Source organism: Pempheris klunzingeri, chromosome 4 (assembly GCF_042242105.1).
Source record: "Pempheris klunzingeri isolate RE-2024b chromosome 4, fPemKlu1.hap1, whole genome shotgun sequence".
Lineage (NCBI taxonomy): Eukaryota > Metazoa > Chordata > Actinopteri > Acropomatiformes > Pempheridae > Pempheris > Pempheris klunzingeri.
The window spans coordinates 1497402-1519504 of record NC_092015.1 but is presented as its reverse complement, the minus strand read 5'-3'; the positions used below and the strand labels follow the sequence as shown (position 1 = coordinate 1519504).

The 22103-nt window shown below is 42.0% G+C and overlaps 1 protein-coding gene across 3 annotated transcripts in view; it reads left to right on the top strand.

The window, feature by feature from the left end:
* The first annotated feature begins 1042 nt into the window (after positions 1–1042).
* Positions 1043–22103, top strand: part of dlc (deltaC) — a 74145-nt gene continuing 53084 nt past the window's right edge. The window contains exons 1-10 of one of the 3 annotated variants that reach the window (XR_011584149.1): positions 1043–1166; positions 1627–1869; positions 2054–2114; positions 2590–2847; positions 3986–4177; positions 6769–6938; positions 7168–7384; positions 12843–13572; positions 13786–13900; positions 15130–15676. Coding sequence is in view for 1 of the 3 variants with exons in the window: in XM_070828680.1 (XP_070684781.1) it covers positions 1116–1166; positions 1627–1869; positions 2054–2114; positions 2590–2847; positions 3986–4177; positions 6769–6938; positions 7168–7384; positions 12843–13572; positions 13783–13900; positions 15130–15135 (2046 nt within the window). In the remaining 2 variants the exon portion in view is untranslated. Of the gene's footprint in view, positions 1167–1626; positions 1870–2053; positions 2115–2589; positions 2848–3985; positions 4178–6768; positions 6939–7167; positions 7385–12842; positions 13573–13782; positions 13901–15129; positions 16666–22103 lie in introns of those variants that run through there. The other 2 variants (XR_011584148.1, XM_070828680.1) reach the window with 2 other exon arrangements.

The window sequence follows — 22103 nt, the reverse complement described above, 5'->3', positions numbered from 1 at the left end:
TTTTAACTTCTCACACCTGATGCACGTGCTCTGATATGAGGACTCATGCGTGCACGTCACTGTGTGTGAGACTCTTATTTTGAAATAATATCTCATCACTGATGTTAACACACTTTTTAGTTTAGTTTTAGTTTTATGTTCATGCTCACAGTGCTGGTCTGTGGTGGGTGTGGGGGTGTGATGGGGGTGTGTGTGTGGGGGGGGCAGTAAAAGGAGCGTTTGGTCGCTCAGGCTGCTGCTGTCGCCTAACAGTTTGTTCTATTGCCCCGCTGTAATCTGTAATTGCCCCCTCGGTGGTGAAAGCGAATCAAAGCGGGGGCCCCTTGTCACCCCTCACCCCCACCTCCTCACGGCTGCATGGAGACTCCTCGGTTCCTCCACACTGTAAGAAATGTCCAACATCTCCATCAGCCCGCAGGAACCAAACCTCAAAGCAAAAACTGCGGATTTTACACGTTTTTGGCCGAATTTTAAACAGAAACTCGCGCAGCTTTAACAGCAAAACGAGCAGAAAAAAACCAACCAAAACACAGAATGTGAAGTAAAACAAGGTGCCGAAGCTGCACCTGAATATTTGGAAAGTGGCTCCTGCAGGCTGGAGTCACTCCGCCTGCTCCTCTGGCTGCTTCACTCCTTTATTTCTTCATTTTTAACTGACTTGAAGGGAAGTTTCGGTTTGATTGAACGGAGCTCAAGTCACAGCAGCAGCAGAGAGAGGAGGAGGAGGAGGAGGAGGAGGAGGAGGAGGAGGAGGACTCGCTCCTCAGGTGGATATTTTTTGCAGCGCCCCCTCTCCTCTCTGACTCCCCCCTCTCTGTCCCCCCCTCCTCTCCTCCTCGGTATAAAGCTGAGGTGTAACAGCAGCTGCCACAGTCCAGAGTTCAGCAGCCGAGCGGATCTTTACTCTCATTTCTCGTGGTTTCTCCGCTCAGACCGCAGACACGCTGCTCCTCTCACGTCAAACCTGCTTTTAATCCACAGCTTTTTGGGTTTTTTTTTCTTTTTTCTTCCTCCAGCTGTGGTTCCCTTCGGACCCGTCTTGGATTTTACTCATTAATTCACCTTCCTGCGGACCTCCGGCGCTCTCCGCCCTGGACGCTCCGTGCCGACACGCCATGGCGCGCTTCCTCCTGTCGTGTCTCCTGCTGTTTGTATCAGCGCAGACGGTGAGTAGCACTGACAGCACACTTTCAGGAATTCACCACATTTTTTTTATAGAGCCGCTGTGGTTTGTTTTTTTTTTCTCGCTCTGCTGCTTTCTGGGGACTCTGGAAGATTTTGGAGATGTGCGCTTTTACGCGCAGCGCACCGAGTTCTTCCAGCAGCTTTACCTCATTTCTGCGGATCTTAAATCACTTCCATTTTAATGTCACGTATTTCTGGATGTCTACGACGAGTCAGAAGTCCCACAAATAATCGATGTCTGCAGAAATAAAATGAGAATGACTGCAGCAGTGAGCGGACTCCGTGTTTGCGCTTGTTTTTGCTTATTTGCGTGCGTTTTGCGCAGTTTCTTCAACATTTACACACTATTTCTCGTATAATATGACATTTGAATCAACTACACGCATATATATAGATATATATATATTAACTTTCTCCCCCCTCCCTCCCCTCCACCCCCAGGCTCTCTCCTCCGGGGTCTTCGAGCTGAAGATCGACTCCTTCACCAGCTCCCGCGGCGTCTGTCGCTACCAGTCCCGGGACTGTCAGATATTTTTCCGCGTGTGCCTCAAGCACTCGCAGGACGTCATCAACCCGGAGCCGCCGTGCACCTACGGCACCGCGCTCACCGAGATCTTCGGCGCCGACTCCAACTCCATCTCCGGGAGCGCGCCCATCAGGGTGCCCTTTCACTTCAAGTGGCCGGTAGGTGACGAAAATCACACGCTTTCCCTTCAAAAGCCGGATTTCAAACACCTTCAGTCCTCCTGCGTGTCTCACTTTCTTCCTCTGAGCCTCATGAATAATTCAACAGGAGGAAAGCAGGATGTGTGCACGTGCACTCGTTAATAGATGTGATCACCAATCGATCCTCTCTGGCTCATTTCAGGGAACTTTCTCTCTGATCATTGAAGCCTGGAACGCGGAGTCTTCAGGACTGGAGTCTACAGGTAAACTGCTGCTGCTGCAGGTGATGCTGCTGCACCGCCAGGCGGCGACTGTTTCCCACTGACTACACACACACACACACACACACACACACACACACACACACACACACACACACACACACACACACACACACACACACACACACCAGAGAGGAGAGTTTGATTATTGAAAACCAACTTTCATGCAGGAGTCCAGGTGTGAGGAGCTGTGTTTTAAATGTTCTCACATGTCTAAAGTTAGTTTTGTCACTTAAAAGTCATAAAACATAAAGAAATTAGTTTGAATCACAAATTGAAGATCACAAACAAAATCAGGTCACTGGAAACTCCTCACAGACGAACATGACGTCCCCAGAGGAAGATTACAAGAGAAAAGAAAAGTAGAAAAGAGTTTTATTCGCATTATTTCTCACATTTCTCTTAGAATAACTCCCCCCTCATGAAATCCTTCCCATCTCTTCTCCCACTCATCCAGAGAACCAGAACAACCTCATCAGCCGGCTGGCGACCCGCCGCAGGCTGACCGTGGGGGAGGAATGGTCCCAGGACGTGCACTTCGGCAACCAGAGCGAGCTGCGCTACTCCTACCACGTGGTCTGCAAAGAGCACTACCACGGCGAGGCCTGCTCCGCCTACTGCCGGCCACGCAACGACACCTTCGGCCACTACACCTGCGACGCCGAGGGGAACCGCCGCTGCCAGGAGGGCTGGGGGGGCGATTACTGCTCTGACCGTGAGTGTGAACACTGAACTTCTACTGGTGCACCTTTGTTTATTAAGTCATGCCTCCTCTTAAATCTGCTGCACTCTGACACCCCAGCAAGGAGAAAAACACCAGAATGGTCCTTTAAGGCATCATCACACTGTTGTGATGTAAAATTAGAAGTTTAATCTGTTGATAACAAACTTTATATCTGATCCTGAAAAGTGTTTTCATTCGCTCTACAGTCACTTTAATAATATTCCTGCAGAGACTTTGATCATGCAGCTTTAGCGTGTTTTAGTTTCTGCTCCGTCACGTGACGTCCAGCACGCTTCACCAAGGTTTCGGCTCTTTGATCGTGTTTCTTCAGACTGCAGCAAAGTTTGTTTTCAAGTTTGGAGAATAAGTGACGGACTCAGAGTTCATGTCGCTGGAAGAAAGCCCTGAAATTGGCTGTTTTGGTGGTGTGACCCTCCTTCGTCCTCCTCCTCCTCCTCCTCCTCCTCCCTTCATTTTTATTCTAACGTTTCTTCAGATTGGGAGGGAGGAGGTGGCTGAGGGTGGGGGTGCTTGGGAGGGGAGGGGGTGGAGGTAAAGAATAGGGCCCTTGGCGCTTCATTTTTTTTTTGTCCAGCGGCCTTGAAATTGTTAAGTCAAGCAGTTGTCAACGCCGTCGCTGGCCTTGGTGGACAAAAAAAAGATCTTAGAGCTTCTGTCGTTTCCAGTGTGTGTGTGTGTGTGTGTGTGTGTGTGTGTGTGTGTGTGTGTGTTGGCTCTGCGGTCTGCTCCTTTTGTTTTGTGCTCAACAATGGGCCCCCGGTCGGCCCCCGGTTGGCCCCCGGGCCGCCGGCTTTAGCAGGGACACGCGCTGGAGCTTAATGTGCGCTGCCTTGCGTGAAAAGAGACGGCATGTGTTGCTTTTGTTGTGCGGGCCAGCTGCTTCACTGAGTACTTAACAAGCACTTGTAGGGGAGTGTGTGTGTGTGTGTGTGTGTGTGTGTGTGTGTGTGTGTGTGTGTGTGAGGCCCTGAGAGGGGAGGGCAGTTGTTTTGTACATGCACTCATAGTAATATTCTCTCCTTCTTCCTCCCCCTTTCTCCCTTTCTCCCTCTCTCTTCCTTCGACCGACTGCCACCCCTTCGTCCCCTCTCCTCCTCCCTCCCATCAGCCATCTGTGCGGCGGGGTGCAGCGAGGAGCACGGCTTCTGCAAGTCTCCCGGGGAGTGTGTGTGCCGGCAGGGCTGGCAGGGCGAGCGCTGCGACGAGTGCGACCGACACCCCGGCTGCCTCCACGGGACCTGCCAGGAGCCCTGGCAGTGCAACTGCAAGGAGGGCTGGGGAGGCCTGTACTGCAACCAAGGTGGGTTCGAGCAGCCGGGGCCACGTGCTGCGGTCTGTTTCCCACCAGACTCAAGCCAAAAAAGAGCCGTTTTAGTGCGAGTTAAAAACACACAGATGAGGACTAACAATGAAAGCCGCTGAGGCTGTCAAAGCAAACTTACGCACCTACTGACCCACCAATGACGTCGATTTAATTGTGACGTAACTAAACAGCTGATTTTCACCCTTTAAATAACCAACTTTTATATCAGACACTAGATGTTATATTACCTGCACTCGTAAGTGGGTTTTGGCAACAAGTGCAAAAGTTAAAATGTAAATTAGATGATTGATGAAACTGTTAAGAAGACAAAGCTACTGTGCCACTAAAGAAAAACCACAGTTTAGCTCATATATATCTTTTTTGGCCATTTTTGAAATCATATTTTTGATTTTTTAACCTCTATTTGGTTAATTCCTATAAAAAACTGTGTTTGTTATGTTTATAGTTGCAATGAAAATCTGCACGGCTATGGAAAAGCTTTGTCAGATATTTTTAATGCAAAAAGATGTCAAATTCACATTATCATTTTCAAATATGTTTTAATTGTTTGCTTTCTTTTTTTTTTTTTTGGTTAATTGTTCGCCAACATAGTTTGTGAATGCATCGTTATTCGATCTTCCCACCAGAACATAAACGCGCCAAATCCACCCTCGCTTTCAGCTGTTAGCTGTAAATAATTCAGCGTTTAACCAAAATGTCAGAAGACGCCACATCGACTATAATGAACAAACTATCACAAGCAGAGCTCTGCAGTTGTTTATCAAACTCCAGTGAAAAGAAACTACGTGCTGCTTGGAAGATATTTGAAATCATTTGAAAATATCCGTAAGAATAAAAGTTTTCTTAATGACCAAAAAAGGGCAAAATGCCATCATGAGGCTTTAACTTTACTACTTCAAAACTTTCAATGACGTGCTTTCACTCTTCTGTGGAGCTGCACTGCAGGTTTATTATCATATCAAGTGATTAAACAACAAGTATATTTACAGAGAATATATATATATATATATATATATATATATATATATATATATACAGAGAAATGAAGGACTGTAACTATAATAAACAGGTTAAGATTAAACAGAAAATGTCGAGTAAAAACATCTCTTACAAGCAATAGTGGCACCTGTGCAGCTCCTTGTTTTTTCAGAATGAAATATCAACATTATGGTTTTAATATATATATAAAATATAGATTTTATTACCATATTGTTTCACTTTAATGTAAAGTTGTTTATCATCTGCATATGAGCAAAAGAGAAGCCAACAGGATTTGATCAATTCTCATGTTCATCATGCAAATACAGAGAAATACTTAAACCTGAAATGATAAATAAAAACACCAATTACTTCCAAATCATATCTGATGTAATGTAATTCCAGATATTTCACCATCAGCATTAGTTCTGCTCTGTAGTTTACACATTTTAAAACAATGTCCATTGTTGTCAGGATGTTTGAATTAGCAGTAAATTATCTAGAAACAACTGAACGATTCCTAAAAATACCCAAGAACACTTTTACTTTAGCATTAAAACTGTCCTGAGGTTGATGTAAGTTACATTAAATAAGTAAAAATTAAATGAATACATTAATTAATATAAATAAATCTCACAGGGTTTATTTCTCAGATGTGTATCCACATGTATGGTGTGCCCCAGGGCTCTTTCCCTGGTCCTCTTCCATTTTCCCTTTTCTTTTCCTGATTATGAAGTTGCTTTAGGTGCATATCTTACCGCTGATATGCTGACGATGCACATTTTTACCTGTAACTGTATGAACTTTGTTATATCTACGCTTAAAAACAGTAGCAATCCTGTAGAAGCTAACGTTTATCCAGCAGTGAAGCCTTTTTGTGATCTGGAAATAACCATATGTGTTTATTTGTGTTCACAACCCTGAGTTGATTCACGTCCGATGGTCTAAAATACTGCTAAAAAAACTAATAACTAATACTCTGTCCAGAGTGAGGTCATAAATCCTAGAACCTTAAATCTTGGATGAGTTGGAAGAGAAGTATGAGCTGACGTGCTTTTAAAAATCTGACAATTTCTCCATGTGAGCTGGACATCGAGGCAAAGCATAACTTCAGAAATTCAGACATTAAATCTGGAAACACTTTGCAGGTTTCTGTCTTTGTGAAAGTTTACAGGTGAAAAGCTCCAGTAGTGGTAGCTTCCACATGAATCTGTACATTTGTGGTTCAGCGCAAACATCGAATCACAACATCTGTCTGCTGCTTTGCTTTGCTTTTAAAGAAAGACTGCTCAATCTGCTAAAAACAAATCTGAGATGTCCACGCAGAAAACACAGAAACCCTCGATAATTCATTTATGTTTGTTATTGTAAAGTTTTCTCATCACTTAGTAAAAAGTATCGCTACAAAAGTTTTGGTAAAAAGGTCTAATTTCAGTCAACTTACCAACCAGGATGTTTAATGTTAGTCTATCACCATCCAGAGACACACAAAGCAGAACAAAAGCCTCAAATAGACTAAATAGATTCATCTTTTACAAGATAAGGAGTTGTTTCATTAACCTAACGGTGCCGTTACTCTTGTCCTCCAGACCTGAACTACTGCACCAACCACAAACCGTGCCAGAATGATGCTTCGTGCACCAACACCGGCCAGGGCAGCTACACCTGCACCTGCCGGCCCGGGTTCACCGGCAAAAACTGTGAGATCGAGAGCAACGAGTGCGACAGCAACCCCTGCAAGAACGGCGGCAGCTGCACAGTAAGTCAGCGCACCTGATCACACCTGGTGGAGCTGTCGCTTGTTTTACTCATCAAGAATTCAAGTTTTGCTCTTTGGCAATTTCCAAATCCACCAAGAAGACTGCAGCGTTCCTTAACAGTTATCTAACCAAGACAGGAGCATTAGGAAACTAAATAAAAGCACCTTACAAATGATCTTGACTTCCTGCCCTGCTCACTTTTGGATTCTCCTCCCATCTGTCTTCTAGGATATGGTGAACAATTATTCGTGCGAGTGTCCTCAGGGCTTCTACGGGAAGAACTGCGAGACCAGCGCCATGAAGTGCGCAGATGGGCCGTGTTTTAACGAAGGTACCTGCGTGGATAATGTCGCCGGCGGGTACAACTGCCGCTGCCCACCTGGGTACACGGGCTCCAACTGTGAGAAGAGGATCGACAGGTGCAGCAGCAACCCCTGCGCTAATGGTACGAACCACCTGTAACGCACTTCATTTGCATTAAACACATCCTGCAATGATTTTACAACCAAAATAACCAGACTTTCACCCACACACACACAATTAAACTTCAGTGGAAAGAGTGTTTAGATTGTAGTCTCCTTCTTCAGAGCTTCAGAGTTTATTGCAAATTAAGATATGAGCTTTAAGTTCATATAAACGAGGAGGCAAAGAAGCTCTATTAGCTGTAGGGAAGTGTGCTTGTGCAAGTTGTGATGAATTATTTTAGGAGCTTTTCGAAAGTAACGCTGATGATGATTTTATCAGTCTTGCAAGAACATAAAAGTTCCTTATTACCAGTTGCACTAAAACCTGAACTCCATTACTACATTACTAGTCTGTCTGGTGAACGATTGACATCCTTGGAAATCACTTCTTGAATGTAATTTCTTTGATGAGGAGAGTTTACATGTTCGCCTTTGGCTTGTGGGTCTTGACCCTGCACTTACTGAATTAATCTGATGCTCCAATCTGCTTCGAAAAAAACAAAAGCATGGAGCATGAGGCAGCCGTGTGAGGGATGCGATTTCAAAAACCCTTCTTTTTTTTGTTTTGGGACAGTCCTGCCAGTACTTGCCAGTTAAATTACCCAAGCAACAGTGGAGCCTCTGATTTGTGAGAGAAAACACAGGCTGTGAACCTCAATGGAGATGTCTGATAACACCTATGTGGTGACTGTGCAGAAGTTCAGACTTGCAGGCGGCCAGTATTCAACCTCTTTATGTAATCAGTTTATCTCTAATTCCCAGTGAAGCAGCTTCAGATATCAATGCATCTTGACTTTGCGGTAAGTCAGTCGCTTACTTTCACAAGCATTGGCTGACTTGTTCTCTGCCTTATAGAAGCCGCAAGATGCTTAAAATGCGGTCCGATCGGATGGAAACGTGATGAGCTTTTTAGATTACTGGTTATCTCATCGGCAGCAAAAATACAACAACTTGCCAAGCAGGTCAAATGTCCTGCAATAAAGCTTCAGGTATTTCGACTACTGATCACTAGTCCAGTCTGAGTTCGGTTGTAGGATTAACAGCCTTATTTTGCAGTTTAAAGAAAGGTAGTATTACTTCATCGAGGCCAAAGGAAAGACAGACGATGATTATTTTGGTCAAACTTGCCAAGTTTGTTGGAAACCCGCACAGCTTTTCTCAGGCAGTTAATCCAGAGGCATGTAGATGTTCATTTTTCACACTTTGTCAAACACATCACTGCGTAATACTTTGCTCTCTTCACACGTTGTTATTGTGAACCCAACTAATGCTTAAACAACCTTTATCTGTAATAACCTCAGATTATCAGCCAGTTAATCATTTCCTTAGACACCACAGTTCACCACGTGTCCACTGATACCAAACTATTTACAAGAACAAGGTGTATAATGATGAAATAATGACTACAGGGGGTTATAGTCAAGGGGAACATCCAGAAATGTAGTGTTTTAGGATCTAAATCTTCACAGATGACTTCACCATAGTGGTCAAACTGGTATTGAATTTATGGCTGTTTTTGTCGTTTCTAAAATAGAAAAGGGCTCAGTTGTATTTCTTAACAATTTACAATAACTTCTTAGTGCATTGGCTCTAACTGTGGGTCACCAAGTTTGCAATAAGCGCTGTATTTTATCCTAAATGTGCTTCATCAGATTCAGTGAGCTCAGTGGAAAACATGCATATACAGTTGAGTGTCATCTGCATAAATACAAACATTTATCCCGTATCTCCCCCGGTGACATTATACTGGAGTTCAACTCTGTGAAACATCGCAATGAAAACATTGTTTGCTCTGAAACTGTTACAGAAAATACCAAAAGTGAAATTGTTCACAGCAAAAAAAAAATAATGATGCATTCACATACCAACATCTGAGAACAAAAGCACGGCTACTTAAAACTCTGTGGAATGTTTTTTCAACTTATCAACCTTGTCTTGGCTGGAATTACCCCAAAGTTCCAGATTAATGAATCACAAATCATCAAAAGTAAGTTAAATTACTTCCTTACATTGTTTCTCTTAACATTCAGGCCTTTTAATGAAAGTTGAAGGATGAAGTCACAACTCACAAACAAATCCCCTGTTATGTTAAATTGGAGCAGTACGTCATTTAATAACACTAAGGATTATATAAAATGATGGTCATTACCTTGGTTGAAAGACCACTGATGATAATAATAATAATAATAATAATAATAGGGAATGTGTTGGAGCTGATCCACCAGTAGATTCAAAGCGTTTATTATCATGTGTACAGTGCAGAAACAGGTTTCCCTGCACAATGAAAATCTTACTTTGCCATCCACACTGAATGCCAAAGAGTTTAAAAGAGTGAAAAAAGAAGAGGATAAATATAAAATATAATATATAATATAAGTAGTTTATGTACATCCATGCCTCTGTTTTCCAAGTAAAATATGTTGTTTTTGGTTTCTTTATGAGAAAGTAAAGTTTTACACACATTTAATACTTTTTTTTAAACGATTATTTGAAATTTCTCGAAGGTAACTTTACAGTAAATTGGCACTTTTGCGCAATCAAAATGCACAAAAACTGAAACCAGTAAACAAGTTTCGGACATGACATACCCAAGGAGTCTCAAGCAAGTAGGCACGCTTGGTTATGATTTAGAAATTTAGTCCAGGATCCTTTGAGAGCGAGAGGCTTTGATGATTGAGGCAGTAAGACGCTCGTGACTTTGTCCTGCATCAGTCTTGTTTGTTCATGAAACACGATGAGTTCTTCAGACGTGAAGGTTGAATATTGCAAGCTGTCATTTGTCATCTTTACTGCGTACACGTGGTTCTGTGTTGCAGGAATGATTTGAATGAGGGTAAAAGTAAATTACCAAACTTGGCACTTTGGAGTTGCGTTTTAACTCACAAAGATTGATGGACACTTCTTAAAGGGACATCAGTCAACACTGAAGGGACATGAATTGATGAAAGTCACTTCTGATTTTCAGGATGTAAAGTTAAAACTTCCAGTAAATGTACGCAGAGATACACGAATGTTTGTGTGCAGATGAACTCCTACCTAGATTGTCACGTAGGAGCCTCTGAACACGTCTTATCTCTTTCTGTCTGACAACAAAAACATTTTTCTCATTGTTGCCAAAGTAAACAAGCCTGTTCATAGCAGCAGCAGCAGCAGCAGCAGCTGTGGAGACGCTCAGACCTCTCAGTCTTTCTCTCGTTCTACCTGGTTGCACTCGTCCTGCCGTCTTGGACGGAAATGCAGCGCTGCACAGCTCACTTTTCTCTGGAAACACCTACTCCTTTTGTGTGCCAAAAGAGCCTCGCAACAGTTTTTTACAAGATCGTTTAGCCCGATGCGTCCTGCTGTGGCACGCAAATATATATGTGCACCCTGTGTTTTTGTATGTTTAACTCATTTACTCCAAATTGCATGTTCTTTACATCACCGCTGAACACCTTCCAAAACATGCCGTCAGTTGTTTGTTTTATATTTTCCTTCTTCCAGGTAGCCATTACTTTAATCTCTTTTTTAAAAACTTGCAGAGTCTTTAAACTTGCTGTAGAGCGATAATCCATCATATTAAACATTAAGCTGAGTTTTACTTTTCCAGTCCATCAGAGGGTTTATCTTAACAAACACAAAGAAGCCAAATTCCCTTTAACCTTTTCTGTCCCCGTGGGTGTATTTTCTGACAACATAACTAATAAATGCCCCTCGGCAGCAAGATTAAACATAAAAATGATGTTCTTTCAAAAGTAGCAAGTAACTTTGATGTATTAGCTACGTGCAAAGTTTCATGTCTCTACAAGTTGATTTGCACAGCGTTGTGAAATGAGCAACGACCAAAGGCTGCCTGGAAGGAAGAGAAAGTGGTTTGGAAAATGTCCAACAGTAAACCTTAAAGGATTTGTGGTAAACAGGATATAAGACAATAATATTAAAGGTCACAGATTATAGGAAAGAATGAAGGATGCAGATTTGTTCTCAGGCTTAATGTCAGACAGACGAGAGAGCAGACAGATAATCAGGATCAGACGGCTCCACTGACAGAACTGGCATCACTAAATAAAACTTAATCGCGAAATATTACAATTAACATTCAGTTATCGCTGCCCTGCTGAGTGAAGTCGTCTCCAAGTGCCCCGGTTCAGTCTTCAGTCCTCCCTCAGGTCCTCATTAGCGCGTAGAAGCCAACGCATGCTTATCATCAATCTGCCATCATTCCTGCCTCTCAGTGAGCCTCAGAGAGGAGAAAAAAGACCCTCATATCTGCTGCCTGGTTGGTTGTAGGTCTGCAGTGTTTGCAGTGTTGCAACACAGCAGCTGTACAGAACAACCAAATATGGACCTGATTCAAGAGTTTGTTTGTTAGCCTGCAGTTTGAGCCTCAGATTGACCCTACGAGTGCTGTTTAAACATCGTCGGAGGTTCATTGTCCAGTGTCCTCAAGCCCTCTGGTCTTCTCCCCTCGTTCTGTCGTCCCGTTCTCAGTAAATCCAAAAACAGATCAGTGTTAGTTTGAAAGATTTGAATCCATGACACACCAAGTGACCATTAATAATCTTAACAAAATAGTAATGGAAGAGTTGCTCAGCCATATTTGTGTTCGGTTGGCGCCTGTTGCTCATTCACAAATGTCTTCGATTGATATTTTACCGTAAACTCTACTGATGTGGAAAACATCCCCTCAGGATGTTTTTAATCACACACACATGCTCCTCCTGATGAGCGGCATCTGTTGTGAGGAAATGCTATAATAAACACATCTTTTTTCCTCTTTACACCTCCATTCCTTTCTCCTCTCTCTCACACACTCCCTTTTCTGTTTGGATGAAGTCGCCTGTCATGAACTCTTTCTTCCTGTTCCTCTCTCTGGAGAGTCCAGAGGACTAAAACGTTTTTAAGATTTTAAGTTATTGCTTGTGTTTACAAAGAGAAATCAACCCCCTGCCAAGCACTTGTGATACTTTAACCGTAGTCCGGCAGTATTTGACTCCCAACTTTCGTATTTTCAGACTGAAACACTGTTTATAATAATATACAGAACTTTTTAATTGACATATACACTGTTTTAGACTCTCTGACGAGTATCACACTGGTATCCCCCAAGGCTCCATTCGTGGTCCTCTGTTTTTTCAGTTTACATACCAGTAAACATCCCAGTGTAAGAGTGTTTCCCGTTACGGCTGCACTCTGTACTCCCTACCATGTCGAGAGCATCTTGTTTCCAGTCATCTCCTTGTGAGATACTTGCTGCAAGACAGATGTGAGGGCGTCATAATCCATTAGCAGACCGTATTTATTTCATTCTGCACGTGACATTTTGTTACAGTTGGTCGATTTATTTGTGTCCAGTCGAACAAAAGATGAGATTGTAGATAATAGCGTAAAACATCTTTATGTTCCGGTTGTGTGTTTTTAACCGTCTAACCTTTAGTCTTCCTCTCTGTCTATCTGTAGGCGCTCAGTGTTTGGACCTCGGAAAGCGTTTCATGTGCCGGTGTCGGCCCGGCTTCACCGGCTCTCGCTGCGAGACCAACATCGACGACTGTGCCGGCAACCCCTGCCACAACGCCGGCACCTGCATCGACGGCATCAACGACTTCACCTGCACGTGCACGCTCGGCTTCACCAGTAAGGACTGCTCCGTGCGCACGAGCCCCTGCGACCAGTTCCCCTGCGACAACGGCGGCACCTGCTACACCCACTTCACCGGCCCCGTGTGCCAGTGTCCGCTGGGCTTCATGGGCGCCCGCTGCGAGTACTCTGTCACCAGGCCGACTACAAAACCGCCTGTGAATGCCGACGCACTGATTGCAGCTGTCGTCCTCGGCCTGGTGACGCTGAGCCTGCTGGTGTGCGCCGCCATCCACATTCTGCGCCAGCTCCGTCGGGGCAGGGCGCTGATGGCCTTGTCTACATCGGTGAAGAATGACCTGGAGACGGTTAACAACCGCAATGCAGTGATCGGCGGGGGTGGACACAATAACGGGGGCTTACCAGGAGCGCCACTGGGCAGCCTGAGAGAGAAGGAGGCCTTCCTTATCCCCGGAGGACATTTTAAAGTGTCCAACAAGGACGCAGCGCTGGTGGAGAAGGGCGGCGACAACATCGCTGTGTTCAAAAACAAAATGGCGGACTGTAACTTGGCGAAAGAGGAGCAGTGCCTGGCCAAGAACAAGTTTGACCTGTAAGTACCTGATGATGGTTTGATGGCGTCTCTGTTCTTTCATGTCTCCATCCTTTTTTTTTTTACTTTTCTGTGAAGACAAGTCGCAGCATGTTTGTCACCTCTTATCAGATCAGTCAATTGTTCACGCACCTTCACAAAGTATTCCTGTCTTTATCTTTGTTGTTGCCGTGATACCAACCTTCCCTTTCTCTCTCTTTCATTTTCCAGCAGTAAGAAGTGTGACTCGTCCATCATCGTTCCTCCTCTCAGTTTTGCAAAGGACAGCCTGTATCACCCAGTGTTCATCATCCCAGAGCAGATGGAGCAGTGTGTGTTCGCTACTGAGGTGAGGAAATGTCAAAAAAATGCACTCCTGTATTCTTTATTTGGATTACAGATGGCTAATCTTATCTGCGGTTAGTCACAGCTGATTAAAAATGTCTTCTCAAAGAAAAGTGAGTCCAGCAAGTGAGACAGTGGGCGGAAAGCAGAAACACTGTTAATGTTCACAAGTAAGAAATAAGAAAAGTTCAGTCAAAACTCAAAAGGTTTTAACCCTCTCGTGTTTATGACAACGCTAATGTTCAAATATTTGCTAAACGTATAAATGATTTTATCTGATTTTCAGAAAATATGACGAACTGACTACAAACTGATTGAAAAAAATACCATAGAAACAAGATTTATTAAAAATATGCCGAATAAAACATTGTTGTTTCAGCAACTGTTCAGTTTCCACACTGAGCCGTTTCTCCAAAGTGCTACACAACATTTTATTTTGACTTATATAGTTAAATATGTAAAAAAGTAGACACAGAATTGAATAGTTTTGTTACTGATTGCAGCTGTTCTGTAATAAATCAGCCTCAGTTCTACCCACATTTTGTCATGTTCAGATAATGATATTATGTTAATGTCCAGGTAATCAGGCTAATGCTGAGAGTTTTTATTTTATGATTTTGATTTTGGCTAAAAGTTTGATTTGAACCTTCAGTTTCATGTTGCTGAGAAACCTACAGATAGTTAAAGATCTATTAGATTTGTTTGCTTGACTGAAATAACGTGTAACTTCTCAAAATACGAAGAATCAACAGCTATGAAAGAAACTAATAGATGCAAAATTATAGTTAATAGTGTCAAGTGTTTTTAGGTGTTTGGTGATTTGTTTTTTAGTCACAAATCATCATTAACTGTCAAATAAATTGTTTAATGTGTAGAAAGAAATACACTTAATACATGGAAATGATCTTATTTAAAAATTAAATAAACTTTTTGGTTAGAATTAGTTCTAAAAAGGTCTATACAAGAAGGGAGGATTAAGAGTGCTTGTTGTGATATGCAAGGCGTCGCAGCTTTCAAAGTCATCTCGTTTCTGACGATCTTTATCAAAATTCTTATGATGAACGAAAATCTTAACATTTTGAGCAGTTTTCAGGGGCTCAGCCTTTAAAATGAAACCTTTATTCCAAGTTCATCATCCTGTTTTGTAAACAAAAGCATGTGTTTTAAATTTGACCCAGAAGAAATCATCTTGTACGCCGACGACTAACCGCTGTTTCTCTGTCTCGTTCTCAGGTATAACCTCCAGTTTTCAGACCACCAGCGGAGGAACTTTAGCGCTGAAGGCCTGAAACGTTTTCTTTCCAGAACAGTTCACCCAGAGGATCTATTCTACACACATTATTTTATTTAATATTTATTACTGCTGCTCAATGAAAAGAAACAAAAAGAAAAAAAAACTCTTTTCTCCTTCGATTTTGATGATGTTTGGATGAGAATGATTCTGAAAGGAAAGAGGGAGCGGCAGAGGAGGAGAGAAAAGAGGAAAGACTGAATGTCGGCGTTATTTGCACTATTTATCTTTTTTTTTATACTTTAAATCTTAATATAATATTTCTGTCTGTATATCTGAATTTTCTTTGGATCAAACGTGAACGAGAGGACTTAAAGACCGGTGCCTTAGCTATGCTCCCTAATCATCATGGCAACCGTTTCCTGTACAGTTCCTCTCTGATGTCAATCACCTCGTCAAGGAATCTGCTTACAGGAAAGGAAGAAAGAACTTTTTCATTGAGGTCAAAGTTTCCTACAAATAATTCCTGTCAGGAAGCCAAACTATACAGTTCAAACTATACGTCCAGTTTTTTTTTTTTTTGCTTTCTTAGCAACTGAAGCATCACATTGTGGCCTGTTAGAAGAAGAAAGACTGCAGCTTTACAATCACATCCAATCCTGCAAACTCTGAAGTGCCTCTTCTTATAAAGAAAAAAAAAAAAAACTGCAGAAGGACTAAGGTCCAGGACCAGAACTCTCCTGGACTACCTGCAGCAGTTTCTCCTGGTGGTGTGTTTTTAAATCCATCATATGTACCGCTCCATTCCCTGAACCAGTCCTAATCCATAATATCCTCACCTGCCTCTCCTACATCCCAGTCCAAACGAGGTTTCACGCAAATCAGGGAGAGTTTGTATCTATTAACAATCAGCTGTTTCCTATATTTTCGCCTTATGAACAGATAATCAATTTACAATTTTAAGGTATAAAGTCGAACATGTCACAGGCTCCAGCCAAGCTGGATTACCAGTGTTTTTCTCTGTTTGTCTTCCTGTGATTTTACCATTTTGTTCCGAGTTGTCAAAGTTTATTTTTCTATGAATCAAAAGTCAAAGAACGACACCCGCTACCTTTCCTCTCTCTTGTCCCCTTTATCCTCCACAACTGTCACAGCAAGTAAACAGGAAAACAATGAAAACACCCACTTTGTTTAGTTTGAGTCTGAACACAGTCACTGCTGCAGAAAAGAAACTTTTACAACGGTGAAGGACTCCAAAGAGTTTGTTTTGTTTTAAATTACTTCCTTGTTTAATCCAACTGATACCAAAAATATGTGTTGTTCCTGTGTAGTCGTGTCTTTGTACTATCTTCGTTAATTTAAGAAAACAATGCAATGTGTACATATCCTCCAGAAGACAGTTTTCCTATTTAATTTTGCCCTTTGTACATAATTTTGTATTTATGAAAGAGAATTGTATATATGTCTATGTTAATGTGCCTAATGTCTCAGTCAGAATCAAGAAATATATTTTTTCATAAATAAATTAGGAAAATAACATTAATATTTCTGTGTTGTTTCACATTTATTCCTGGGATTTCACTTTGTCCTTGTTTATTGTATTTTCACACATCACATGCAGCATGTGACAGGTGATAATTAACACACCAGACTCCATTCACAAAAACAGCGATTTTTCACAGCAGTTGCTGGTCTGCTGCCGCCTTGATTAGTTAGTTTGTTTGTGTTATTTTGTTACTTTGGTGTTTTAAAAGAACAGTCCAGACCCAGCACACTATTTGTGTAACAGGCAACACAAACGGATCGAGGCAGCAGCAGAGCAGCAGCTCCTGTGTTCTGTTCTCTAAAACCCCTGTTTTAGTGAATGTAGTCTGGTGTGTGTGCTGTTTGTGGTTAAACCAAAAGGATCTTCCAGGTCTCTCTCTGTAGGGATCCTTTCCATGATGCTGTCACACACTTAGAATAACACTCTGAGCCTGTCAGTGGATCAAACAAGCTCTTTTAGTATAAGTATAACATAATATAAGTATAATTTGCTCTGCAGGACTACGTTCCAGTTTATTCGTGAACAATTTCAAAACAATTTACCTTCCAGTCATTTAAAACCCAAAATGTAAGAATACTGAGTTATTCTTTAACACATAATAATATTAATAAGTGTCTTATAACAATTTATAAAGGCCTCATTACCTGTTAGCCAATGCTTATTACAAGGATGTTAACATAAAGCGTCAAGAAATATGGAGAATCACCGTTTTACTTTTTAATACTTTCTCAGATTTCATTAAATTTGATCTAATTCTTTATTCTTAAGCTCGCCTCAGGCCGCCAGCTTCCTTCTCTTCTCGCCGTTTTCCCTCCTTTTTCTTTTCTTTTGTTTTCCCTCTTTCAACGTAGAGTTTTGTTGTTCTGTAAGTTGATACTTAGCGTCTTCGGGCTAATGAGTAACTGCTCTCTAACTAACACGCCGACAGCAGGAGAGTGGAGAGAACTTCAGACTCTGGCTCACCTGCTGTTCACCTGGCCGGCTTTGTCTCTGTAACACACACACACACACACACACACACACACACACACACCTGTCCTCGGGATGAACTGTGAACTCCTCTGAGTGTCACCTGGAGGACATGGACACCAGCGGACTCCCAGCATGCCGAGCAAAGCTCAAAGGTCGCTGTTGCATCACATTTCGGACAACACATTGTTGTTTGACTGATTTTACAAAAGTAGAAATATCCAATTACAAGTAAAAGTCCTGCATGAAAAATCCTATTGAAGTAAAAGTACATCAGCATAAGCGGCACAATGTGCTCAAAGTGTTTAAGTAAAAGTTCTCTGACTGATATTATTGTACATATATGACATCAATAGACAGTTAATCAGTGTTACTGTTGGAGCTGCTGCTGAACTACTTTATTTTACAGTCATAATCAGTCAATAATAATAATAATTTTCAGTGTCAACAATGTGGAAATTAGTTTCCAGCCTCACAGGTTGGTTAAAACACATCACAGCACAATAATAAATAGTCACGTTGGATTATTTTGTCTTTAATGTGTCCTGCCTTTTTTTTTAAATTTGTATTTGACTCATTATTTGATCCCAAACCGTGATCTTTTCCTGAACTGAAACCGGTAGTTCTGGTGCCTAAACCTAACCGAATTGCGACTCAAAACTGATAATGATGAGAGAAAACTGAAATATGTAAGTTAACTAAGTTTAGAAATAGATTTGCTGTTGTTCTCCTGAGTGAAACTCCACATTGATCTAAAGAGCAGTTTATTGTTCTGGTTCACTGACAGCTGACGGGAGGGGGCGTATTTTTGGAGCTATGGTTGTTTTGGGACATTTTTCGGATTATTGGGGTTTTGTAAAATTTGCCCACTGGTGCAAAAGATGGCAGAGTGAAGAAAAACCGTAGACTGGATGTAAGAAGTGAACGCAGCTGCTGTCACATCATCCATCGGTTTGTGGCCTCGAGTTTGGCTTTATGGGCGTCGCCATCTTGGTTTTTTGGAGCCAGAAGTGATCACCTCTGATTGGCCAGTGAGCAGGTAGCCCCGCCCCCCTCTTCCTGGTGTATCTTCCTCTAAATGGACCATAATTTACTAAACGAACATCCTGCTGTGCTGAAGAAGACAGTCAACTAGAGACTGAGAGCAGAAACTGTTCACTGAGCTGATAGATAATTTTCTCATTGACTTCCATCCAATCAAACTTGGCGTGAATGAGTCGACATCAACACACATGCGAGGACGTAAACACATCGAGGAAATGAATGCAGCTTCAGATGGACGTCCACTAAACTAAACATCCAAACTGCAGGGGTAGTTTGTGTTTCCTGCTGCCGAGGATCATCTGTTTTCTGCTCCCAGCAGAAATCAAGTCTTTTCTTCCTGAGAAACAGAAACTCTGATATGAAGCCGTTTCCGTTAATCAGTCGACAGGAAGCGGAGCGGGAGGACATATTAGAGGGTCGCACTCCAGCGACAAACTGATAAACACACTCAGGGTGAAGATGTGGTGATACTTGATGGGTCCTGGAGAGTTTGTCTGCTGTGTACTGGCACATTTCCTGTTTTTGCCGCGGCCTCATTTTCTGCACATCAGCACAAAACACACACAATGGGAGTGTTTTCCTCCCTGAATGATGAGTTAGATAAAATAATTATGGAGTTATGGGCACCAGCAGAGGATCGGGACAGTTTGAGGATCCTGAAACTTCATAAATCAGTTTGTGGATGTGAATGACATAATTTCAGTTTAATCTCTTTATTAATCAGCAGTTCTGTAAACACCTGTGTTCATCATGTTGGTTCATCTTGGTTTATTCCTGATAAAGGCTCTGAAATCAGCCTGTTCTATCAAAGCTCCGTCGCTCAGAAAGTAGAACCTGAAACAGTTCAGATCTCGTCTGGAGGTTCACAGATCTTTAGATCCACTGTTGTTCTGGATCAACATGTTCTCTGTCTCTCTTTAGTCTCCTCTGATGAACAACATGTCTGAAGTATTTTCTCACTCATTCTGCTTCAGTGACTTCTGGAACCTTCTAGCTGAGGTTGGACACATTTTAGGGACATGAAGAAGAAGAAGGTCCTCAAAGAAACGACGTCACCAGAAGAAGAAGCAGCAGCGTTCAGAGCTCAGAGGTCAGACATTAACATTACATTAGCAAACTACTCCAAGTGTTGAGACTGGCTGAACACTTGCACAAGAGCAGGACAAAAAGGAAGAAGCATAGCATTGCTAATAACATCGATGATGTATTTTCCTGTTACGCAGTCACAGAGCGTCCCAGAGCACCTCAGCAAGTGGTTTCGACTGTAGACTTTCGACTTTCGACTTTTCTTTATTTGATCTCCCAAAGGGGGAAATTCTCATGTTACAGCAGCAACAATAGAACAGGGAGAGTGAAAAGAAGCAATAGTAAAAGAAAAATCAGAATCAGAATCAGAATTACTTTAATAATCCTCAGGGGGAAATTGCTTTTTGTTACACACAGCTCCAAAAGAATAAGAATAAGAATACACTTCAAACACAAAGTAAAATATAAATATATAAAAGTATGAATAAAAAAAAAGATGTATTAAAAATTATTATTACAAATTATTACACAGAGGTAAATTACTGCACCAGGTGAGTCCAGAGTCTTAAAAATAGCAAAATAAATATAAATATAAATATAAATTTAAATATATGGCTGTGATGAAATAAATATTTACAATATGGGATATTTACACTTTGGTTCAGAAATGTACAGGTATGGACAGGAATGAAGGAATGAAGGAGTGAAGGAATGAAGGAATGAAGGAATGAAGGAGTGAAGGAATGAAGGAATGAAGGAGTGAAGGAATGAAGGAATGAAGGAGTGAAGGAATGAAGGAATGAAGGAATGAAGGAGTGAAGGAGTGAAGGAATGAAGGAATGACATGGATGGTAGGCAGTATATTAACATCAGCCAGTGATGCTGCTGTTAAAGAGTCTGATGGCTGATGGAGAAATGACCTGCGGTAGCGTTCCTTCTTGCAGGGTGGGGGCCTCAGCCTGCTGCTGAAGGAGCTGCTGAGGGCCCCCACAGTCTCATGCAGGGGGTGAGAGGGGTCGTCCATGATGGACTTGAGTTTTGTTAATGTCCTCCTCTCACACACCTCCTCTATGGAGTCCAGGGAGCAGTCCAGGACAGAAGACTCTGATGGTTGATCACTCTTGTTTTTAGCGCCCTCCTCTTGTGATCCCACCAACCAGACTCCATTCACAAAAGCACTAATTTTACAGCAGTTGCTGGTCTGATTGTGTTTATGTTGTATTAAGCTTTCGTTGAGGAGGAAGTCTTTGAAAACACGACGGTTCATCTTAAGAGGTTATTCTAACAGGTTTCCACTCTGTGAACCGTATCTGATGACAGACGTTTGTACTTTTAGTTCTTTATAACTTAAATTACTGTTAAGAAATGCTACAAGTTCTTTTGTTCTGTGTTGTGTTTTTACTCTCTCCCTACTGTGCATGGACAGGATCATCTTTCTTTCATTGAGTTGACTATGTTTTTGACAAACTTCCTGTCATCACTTTATATCTGCACCATACATTTGTGGAAAAATTCAATAAAAATATCTTTGAGAGTAAAAAATGCTACAAGTTGAACCTAATGAGATTGAAGAGGACTCTGGTGGAGGCCTGAAGGCGTGAGAGTTGGAGAAGAAGTTAAAACAGAGAGAGAGATGAAAGAAAAGAGAGAGAGAGTGAAGAACACACACAGATGAAACACACACCTGTCATCACTCCATCACCGTCCCCACCTCTGACCTCTCCTCCTCCCTCTCTCTTTCCCAGCTTGTTTTGGATACACACCGTCTGTCTGACCTCCATCCTGCGTCCACGCAAGAGTGTGTGTGTGTGTGTGAGTGTGTGTGTGTGTGTGTGTGTGTGTGAGTGTGTGTGTGTGTGTGTGAGTGTGTGTGTGAGAACGAAACAGGAACAGGAAGGATGAAGACGAGAACATGAATCACGTCTTCTTTCCTGTCGCAGTCCTGCTCCTCTTCCACTTTTCTCTCTCATAATGAATATTTCAGACACACACACACACACTCTCTCACACACACACACACACACACCATGGGAACCTCAGGGTGTTCTTCCACGGTGGACAAAATAATGGAAACACAAGCCAGCGTTCATTTAAAGGTAAATAACAGCATCGTCTGCATAAAAGCGAAAGATTATTACACAGCTTTGCATTAATACATCCATCATTTTACACCAATTATTCTACGATTTGTATAACAGGACGTTGCTATGGACACAGAAAAAGCAATACAATAATTTTCAAATCAATAATGATCGATTTCTGTTGCAGGAGGCCGTGTAATAACTGCTATTGGGGTTTGTTTTGCAATAATAACATCATCACGTACTTAAAACCCCGATAGCTGAATGCGTTTGTGCAGTGAAGCATCTTTTCTTTAATAAATCCATCCAA